Source organism: Chiroxiphia lanceolata, chromosome Z (assembly GCF_009829145.1).
Source record: "Chiroxiphia lanceolata isolate bChiLan1 chromosome Z, bChiLan1.pri, whole genome shotgun sequence".
In the NCBI taxonomy this organism is placed as follows: domain Eukaryota; kingdom Metazoa; phylum Chordata; class Aves; order Passeriformes; family Pipridae; genus Chiroxiphia; species Chiroxiphia lanceolata.
This window is the reverse complement of record NC_045671.1, coordinates 74400216-74409735: the sequence shown is the minus strand read 5'-3', so window position 1 is coordinate 74409735 and position 9520 is coordinate 74400216. Positions and strand designations below refer to the sequence as shown.

At 41.0% G+C, this 9520-nt stretch overlaps 1 protein-coding gene across 4 annotated transcripts in view; it reads left to right on the top strand.

The window, feature by feature from the left end:
* Positions 1-8972: 8972 nt before the first annotated feature.
* ERCC6L2 (ERCC excision repair 6 like 2) overlaps positions 8973-9520 on the top strand; it is a 45110-nt gene continuing 44562 nt past the window's right edge. For all 4 annotated transcript variants that reach the window (XM_032675357.1, XM_032675358.1, XM_032675356.1 and 1 more), the window contains exon 1: positions 8973-9173. In XM_032675357.1, coding sequence (XP_032531248.1) covers positions 9152-9173 — 22 coding nt within the window. In that variant the 5' untranslated portion in view covers positions 8973-9151. The remainder of the gene's footprint in view (positions 9174-9520) is intronic.

Genomic DNA, 9520 nt, shown 5'->3' with positions numbered 1-9520 from the left:
CTCAAATTGGTAGCTAGCCTCTAATATGAAAGAAAAATAGCTTAAAAGGATAGAAATAAATCTCAATTTAGAGGTAAAGGCTTACATTTAAACCACTCCATGAAATGGGTTATATATAACCAGGGCGATTATGGTTTCTGCATATCAGCACTGCATCTAACAGTACTTAGTAATCTTGCACTGTGTATTCTTGAAAGGGAGAGTGACATCAAAACCACTGAGCATTTCAGAGATCCAGTAACACAGACCGATTTCTTCTTATTTCAGACACGGACGTTTGTTTAACTGACAAATTGAATTTTTATTTCCTAGTCAATGATATCTTTCAATGACTGATCATCATTCATCCTTGAAATAAATATTACCTGATTAAAGCAGTAAAGGTTAAAGCATTTAAAACACATGCTGTAGATCTCAGAAATCAAGTCAAGATGTGTAAGGATATGAATTATTAGAGGATTTATGAAATCTGCTGCGAACAAATTAATTCATCAGTTGAGCCAAAGGCTTGTCAATGAATTCAAGAGCTTTTCAAGGAATGAAACATCTGTTGCATATTTAAAGATTCTGTTTATATGTAAATATAGTAATTATTCTTTCCATGGTGGGATACACAGTTTACATAAATGTATTTGGAAGTTAATGTGCAATTGCTTTCGTGTCCTTGAGGATCAGGGGCAATCCATGAAGGATTCCAGCAATCCCTAGTCCTCAAGCCTTTGGAGTTATTAAGGTAAATTAGGTCTTGAGTGAAGCTGAAAGAGACATCCATAAATCTGGATAATGACATCATTGTCAAAACAAACTATTACCTCACAAGAATTAAAAGCAGTCATTCTTTTTTTTTTATTTTTTTTTTTTTCCTTCAAGGAATCAAGATTATGAGGCTTTAGAAACAAGGTGAAATTCTTTCTGGATTCTGTTTTCTTTCTGAGGTGACATCATAACCTAGGCTCTCATTTGTCCTACACTGAAGTACTAACTAATCTCGTTTTATTTTAGAAAATCTTTTGAGCTAAGACTTAAGTTCACTCAGCTAAAAGAATTTGTCTCTGTTGTGAAACAGTGCTAATGATGCAAAAATTTGGACTAAGCAAAAGTTTACCACTTCTTTTTCTTCTGTAAATCTATACAAATACTGTGGTGTAAATGAACATATTCTGCAGATTGTGAAGAAATCATACCTGATTGTGAAGAAATAAATTAAAAAATTAAGGTTGGGAACCAATCTCAGAGTAAGGCTGAATACTCAAGGTTTTCCAATTTCAAGTGTTTTTTATAAAGAAGCCTACTTCTTTATAAGTCTGTGAGATAAATTAAGGCTACAAACCCCACGTCTTTAACAGTGACTCTTCTTCTAAGATATATTCTTTCTTTTTGTAGTTTTTATAACTTATTCTAAGTGTTAAATCTCAAAAAAAAAAGTGGTCTCAACTCAGATTTTTCTGGGTAAAGTGAATCAGAAGATAACAGTGTGCTCCAAAGCAATTGAGAATTTGCTTGCAGGTGAGGAAGATACAGATGTTTTATTTGGACATTAAGACTTAGCTATTATGGCATACAAGTAAAGTTTGCTATTTTGTGTTTTAATTATGATTTAATTGCTGATACTTGCATTAGAACAGCCTTAATTACAAACTATGAATGATTTTCAGTCTGGTTTTGGGCCGGTGACACCGCATATGCATGCACAGGTATGTGTACAAACCAACAAATTGCTTTTAATAAACCAACTAGAGATATTATCTATCACATTGATCAGATATCTAGCAACAATTTTAAGTTACATTTATACAATAAAAGCTATGTATGACAACTTACTTTTTAATATAGAATATATTCCTGATGATTAACTTAAATTAAAGCAACTTTTAAGATAACTGGCTTGACAAATCTTTTGATGCCTTAGAAATCATACCACAATATTTCTCCTATTTTAATTTTATCTTCTGTTTTACTTATAAGCAAATACTTGAAAAATCTACCAGTAGTTTTACTCTTGCCAGTGTCACAAAAGTTTCATATTTTTTTTAACATAAAATTGAACATTGGACAGGGGCTGAGAACTTGTTGAAATCAAAGATTTATTTTGCAGTGTAGTTACCCTTGTGCTATGAAATTCTCTGTGCTTGGCTTATTGGCTTAATACATTTGTTACATTCAGAACTGATTCAGCAGAAATAATCTCTGACATGCTGGTCCCAGACGTTTGTGGTTTTTGGCACCAAGAGTAGCTTGATTCCCCTAATAAAAGATGTTAAATTACTTCAGACTTAGAGAAAAATACCCCCAGGGATATAGCAAAAATATCCCTGCCTTCCACACGAGCAGGCAGCACTCTCACATGCTTTAGGGGAGCTGCCTGGTGAATTGTTTGACAAGCCCTCAGTTTAGCCTGTCTCCAGTTTACATCTCCAACATATTTGTACACAGCTATAATACTCCCCTAAAAACTGCCACTTCATCAAGCTACCCCACTGCTCGATGTGCTGCATGGACAGCACAAAGAAGAAACACAGGAAATAACTTGTATAAAGCACTGGATTCTACTCACAGTATTGGAATAGGATTTTTTTGTGTTTAAACAGGAGTCCTTTATTTAATGGAGCTTCAAAGTTGCTTCCTAATATGCTTTTTTTGTGTATGTGTGTGTGTGTCCTCAAAAGTATAACACCTCAGGTTACGGCTCACACAAGTAATGAAGTAAATTGCTTAAAACAGGTCAGAAAGGAAAACAAATTTTATATTTAAGAGAAGAACTACATAGTTTTTCTTTATTTTTGGATCATCATAGCAGCCTAGCAAGTCACAGATGGCATCACATTTCCAAGAAAATGCTATATTTTCGTTTGGTAAAGAGATGTTTTGGCTGTTTTTGTCCTGGTTAAGTCAGACAGCTGTTTACAAGGGTTGTGTATTCTGGGTTTTGTGATTTTAGTTATGAAAGGTGCATGTTCTAGTCTCCCACAGATCACATTTACATCTCATTTGCTTAGGAGGCTTTAAATGATGATTTTTTTAACCCTTAAGGATAGCTTGCCATGTTATCTGCCCCCAAAAAAGGAAATTATCTGTCCAGTTTTAGTCTTTTTTGCTTTCTTTCTGTGTGCACTGCTTCTAAGCCTTTTCCCTTCATGTTTTGCTGTCAATCAAAACTCAAAAAAAAAAGTGAAATCAAACCTGAGGAAGCAAATACTTTTTATTTTTTCCTCAAGGAAAAAAGGGATTACGGGAACCAAACTCAACTGTAATCTCCATAAACCATTTCTATGACTACTACTCCTCATGGAAAGCAGTGTTCCATTTCTAAAATAATTTTTTATTTGTAAAGTGAAATGTGTAACACATAATAAAAGATCCTCTGAAGAACAATTAGGCTGATTTGGTTTAACCAGACCCAGAGCATAACTGAGACTGGTCCACAAGCCTTTCAAATATTCACAGATTTTTCTGAAACATTCAAAACTGCTCTGCACAAATACCTGCTACAAATCCAGTGGAGTTGACAAGTTTCATTATACAGTTCCCACTCCAGGCAATCAAGAAATCTGACTGTTGCTGACATGATCCATTTACATACAATATTTATTTAAGAACAAAACTTTACATTTTTCCTCAAATCACCCTTTAGCCAGGCACTCAAAGGAAATGAATCAATACTTGGTAACACTTGTGGAAGCAGTCTCTCTGGTTTATTCAAGCTGAGTAACACATCATCTGGCAGACAAACTTTAAAGGACAATTTTGCAGGAGGTTATAAGAATTATACTACCCTGGCTTCTCAGAGTTAGTAAGATTTAGGACTAGCTGGAGTATTTTTGAGAGAGAATGAATTAACAATGAAAGGAATATCTGACTCACTGAGTTAAACTCTCAAGGTGTTATCTATTATTTTATGTGTTGTGCACACATTTAAGTGTTGTGTAGCATTTCCAGACATCCTTAGTGAGCATTTTCAGGCTTTTATTTTACAATTGAGGATACAAAGAGAAGAATGACTTGAATACCTACCTTTAAGTCATTAAGAATAACCAGAAGATGAGTTGAGAAATATGCATACAGGTAGGCAAGATTTGGTGCCATGTCTTTTGGCACTGGGCTACAAGACAAACTGGATTCTGGATAAGCAATCTGGCTGGTATCAACAGCTCTTAATTTTTAAGCAATAGCATAAGCAGTTAGCGAGAACTCAGTTTGACCCACAGAATTCTTCAAACAATCTCAGAATTACTGAGGCTGGAAGGGTCTAGAAAACATTCAGTCCAACCTTCCCTACTCAAAGTAGGGTTACCTCAAGCAGATTGCTCAGGCCTGCGTCCAGCTGAGCTTTGACTCTCTCCAAGGATGTGGATTCCGCAACCTCTCTCAGCAAAATGTAGCAGTGTTTGGCCACCCTCACAGCTGAAGAGCTTTTCCTTATCCTTAAATTTCCTGTTTCACTTTGCACCCATTGCCTTTTGCCTTGGGCACTGAGAAAAGTACAGATCTATCCTCTTTATGCCCTTCCATCAGGTGTTTGTGCACAGACAAGATCTCCCCTGAGACTTATCTTCTTGAGGCTACACAATCCCAGTTCCAGTTTCTTAAACTTCATGGCCTTGGATTTTCTCCAGTATGTCCATGTCTTTCTCGTGGGGAGCCATGAGCTGGACATAGCACTTCAGATGTGTTCTCCCCTGGGCTGAGCAGAGGGGAAGGCTCACATCCCTTGGTCTGCTCGGCAGTGCTCCTCCTGGAACAGCCCAGGCACTGTGGGCCTTCTGTGCTGCCAGGGTACACTACTGGTTCTTGGCCAACTTGTTGTTGTTGTCCCTTTCTGCAAAGTTGCTTTCCAACTAGTTGACCTCCAGTCTATATTGCTGCACAGCGTTATTTGACCGTTGCTGTGGGACTTTGTTGAACTTCATGAGATTATTACCTGCCTTTTTTTCCAGCCTGTCACAGCCCTCCTGGATGGCAGCATAAGTACCTGGTCTGTAAACCACTCCTCCCAACCATTTATTATCTGTAAACTGTAAACTTGATAAGGATTCACTCTGTCCCACCATTCAATTGATGAATGGCCAGTATCAGACTCCAGAATACTCCACTAGTAATAAGACTGCACCTGGACTTTGTGCTGCTGATAACAATCACTTAAGTCCAGAAGTTCAGCCAGTTTTCAGTCCATCTTACTGATGGACTTATCTACTCCGTGCTTCATCAGCCTGTATATCGAGGATGTTATGGGAGAAAGCAGTGAAATCATTGCTGAAATCAAGATAAACAACTTAGACTGCTTTCCCCTAATCCACCAAGCCTGTGAACTGAAGTCCAGGGTTGTGATCCTGCTATTTGATTTGCCTTGTTCCCTTCTCTCAAGGTCGTGGACCCCACCTTCTCATGGTCACTGCAGACCAGGCAGAGCTCCAGGTATCCCTGCTGCTCTCTGATGTAAAAGGCCAGACCTGCTCCCTGCTGTCCTGGCCTGTCCTTCCTAAATCCTGCCCAGATCTGCCCACTGCAGCAGTCAGTCACATGAGTCATCCTTCCACATCTCTAGGACGTGATGCCCATCAGAGCCAGGGCTCTAATGCCTTTTCTTTGCTCCTCATGAATGTGCATCAGTTTACAGACCCTTTGGAGAACCCAGTCATGCTCATTTCCATGAAGAAATCTGAGAGCTTCTTCAATACTGTAAACGGGTAACGTGTAAAACCCTGTGGCAAATGAAATGCTGGGGAGACTAAAGGTCTTCCAAAATGTTAATTTGATGAGTTTCATATTACAGAGTTCCTCTCTGTAGCACTTCTGATGCTGCCATGCTTAGTTAATATCAACTAACTGAACCACCCCTTTCTTCTGATATAGCAGTAAACAACCGACATTAAAAAAATTCTAGATGCCTGTACTTTCTGTGGGTGCCAGTTAGGCTTTCCAATGCTGAGTGCATCTGAAAATCACTGGCTTGCTTTGTTTTCAGACATACTGATGTGTAAATGTAACCAAGCTGCTCTTTTGAGATGCACATCAGTTAATTTATCTCCTCTCTCTGTCAAAGAAGAGTGAACAGGAAGGCCACACTGCTACATGTGAAATGCTTTCAGGGATATAGCACATATTTAAAAAGTGCTTAGCTCCATTATGGTATTCATTTTGGTTGTTATCTGAGCCTAACACTTCTCTTAGGAAACCTAAATTAAGTCACATATGAGCATAGTTCAAATTTTAATATGGAGTTTGGATACATTCAACTTTTCAGTAATGGCAACAGCTTTTCAAAATGAAATCCTTTTACAAATCTTTCCCTGAAGAAACATGGTGTGAGACACTTTTGATATCCTCGAAAATAACTTGTGTTAGAAAGATTCCTGAAAGGACTTCCATATACTTATTCATATTTTAAAAATACATGACAGAGCTAAAGAATTCTCTGGTCTTGGGAAACATTTTCATTATGGGCCCAGTCCTACAAGGGTATTACATGAAAGAAGTCCTAATCTCAGAGAGACAGCTTGTTTTCTAGTTTTTCTTTTTTTCCCAAGCAGAGTAAAAATACAGAAACTGCTTGTAATTTGCAAGAGAAATTTTAACGGCAAAAGAAAACTATCTGCTGACATGCAGTCAACCAATTGTTCCTGTTAAGGGTGCTTTCTTCCCTTTGTTCTCCCTCGTGAAGGGAAGAGCTTCAAGAGTGTACCTAACTGTAATGGAAACTCATCCTGGCATTTTCAGGTGCAATTCTGTTTCCAGTTAAGCCAGTGAGATTTTATCACTGACATAAAAGCACAACTGGATCCTTGGAGGGCAGGCAGAATTTTACCACCTGTTTACTAGAGAAATTGAAGTGTTTGAGTTTAATCTGTTTTTTATTTTCTTCTATTATGAACTCATAATAGTGAATTTGTGACTGTAAAATAGCAACTTTACTCTGCATCAGAGTCCTTATTAAGCACAATTGATAAGAATTAAATGCAGCACAGTACTGATTAAATAAACATCCTGTAGTATAAACACACACCATCTTCAAACATGATCCACTTTAAAAGCAACCTTAGAATCAGAACCTATATCCTTGCTCCTTTTCCTGAGATGCTCTGAGGGTGTATTAGGTACCTGAGGTCATGGGACAGTTCTTGCCATGTTTCTTTGGCATGAATGCAGTTAAGTGCATGACTACATGTACATTTTAAAATAATACAATTTATTAGCATTATATTATGTTTTATTGTTGAACAACCTCCCCGAACATATGTTGCGCTCGATATCCATGTAGTTTATTGTTACAGCAACTGGTAGTTTCATGCTTGCTACTTTTTTGGTACCGCTGCTTTCATGTTTGCTATTTTCCCATCAGTCTAATATAATTGGCTGAGCAAACACCACCCACCTTTCATTGACTTCTTTTAGAACAAAATTCTAATTGCAGACAACTTAAGGAAGCAACTCAATGCTGCTCCAGGCCACACAAGTCTTCATTACTCTCAGGGTAGACAGGTCACTGTCTGCATGTTGGCTGCATGCACAAACGGCACAGAGATCCACACACTGAAAAATTTATTGCCTTGCTTCTGAAAATACTGCAGGATGTACAATTTTAATTAGCCAGTCTGACTATCCATCTTCATTGTACACAAGTTCATGGCATACGACAAAAGAATCCTGCTTTTTTTACTGCCATTGATTACTCCCTCCTTAAAATTCACCAAAAAAATGACTGAAGTTAAAAAGATAATTAAAAACAATGGGAAAATCATCCCAAATTTGTTGTCTTCTGCATTAAAAACCAAAGCCACTTTAAAAATAGGTCTTGCATGCTTCTTACATATATGCACTTACCTTTCAGAAGCAAAACTACTTAGTATGGCTCTATTAAAGTGTTCTTTCAAAGCAATAGCAGGGATCTGGGAAGCCAAACCCTTCAGGTAACATTCTGTGGCATTGCTACTGAAGTATGAGTCCACCTGGATAGATTTTTTGATGGGGCTTAATTTTTTTCAGCAAGAACCGCATGGTTACTGCTGACCACGTTTGTAATCTGCGAAATGTTACTGTGTCCAGCTAAGCTCTCCTGAGAATGGAGAGGTTTTCAGGGGTGGAGGAGGGAGAGCTGTAGGCGAGCAGGCCTCTCTTGATTTTTACTTTTCCCAAATGCTGGACCTTTGGCCCTCAGCAGCTCCCAGCTCCGTGCAGCTGGCTGCTCTCTGCCACGCCAGCTGCGCCTTCCACTGCACCACATCTTCTCCCCACTTCCTTACCCACCCAATTTTTTCACAGAGAATAAGTTTAGATCTCTTTCCCCCCTCCCGTGCAGAATCACGGAATGGGGCAGGCTGGAAGGGGCCACAGCGGGTCACCTGGTCCAACCTCCCTGCTCCAGCAGGGTCATCCCACAGCACAGGGCACAGGATTGTGTCCAGAGGGTTCCGGAATATCCTCAGTGAGAGAGACCCCACCCCTCTCTGTTCAGTGTGTGGTCATCCACACAGTAAGGAAGTTCTTCCTCATGTTCAGGTGGAACTTCCTGGGCATCACTTTCTGCCCGTTCCTCTAGTGCTGTTATTGGGCTCCACGGGCAGAGCCTGGCTCCGTCCTCCTTCCCTTCAGATGCTCACAGAGATGGACGAGGTCCCCTCTCAGTCGTTCCTTCTCAATGCCCTGATCACCTTGTGCTGGACTCGCTACAGGAGCTCCCTGTGTCTCTGGTCCTGAGGAGCTCAGCACTGGGCACAGCCCGGCCGTGCCCGGCCCGCTCCCCACACACAGCCCGGCCGTACCAGGCCCAACTCTGCCGGCCGCTCAGTGCCGCCCCCGCCGCCCAAACCTCGCGACACCTCCTGCGCTCCGCCGGCTCCTTTAAGTTCTCGCGATACCCACACGGCCCCCTCACCCCCGGCAGGCCGGGCCGGGCCGGGCTGGGCTGGGCTGGGCTGGGCTGTGTTGGGCCCGGCCGGGGCTGTCCCGGGGCCGGAGCGGGGCCGCAGCGGGGCCGCAGCAGGGCCGCAGCAGGGCCGGGAGCGGCGGGGCCCTACCCCGAGGCGCCCCCCGGGCTCCCTCAGAGCCCCCTCCCGGCGGAGGGGCGGTGCGGGATCCCCAGAGCGGCGGTGCCCGCCCGCCCCCGGTGCCTCCGCCCACAAGGCTGCGTTGGGGCTTTGTACGGCCCAAAGTTAAAATGTGTGATGATGGTGCCCCAGGTAAGCGTCTTCCATGTGTCTTACTTTACAGTATCCGTGAATTTTGCTTTTACAGTCGTTTATTGAAGTGTAAAAAAACCCCAGAAACCCTGGCGCTCTACATTAAGTGGTCAGCTTTCAATAGTTAGAAGCATTCATGATAATTTCGCTTTTTTTTTTTTTTTTTTTGGAGGAGTAGTGGTTGAAAGGAGCTAGTGTGTGACAGGAGGCCATTATCACAATGATTTAGCTTAAAATAGACAATGGCACATTTTTTCGAACTGTAGTAAACGGAGTAAGTGTAGGCAAGCACCTGAAATACCACCTTTCTTCGTGGTGAAAGGTGTACTGTACCCATGCCAGGAGGC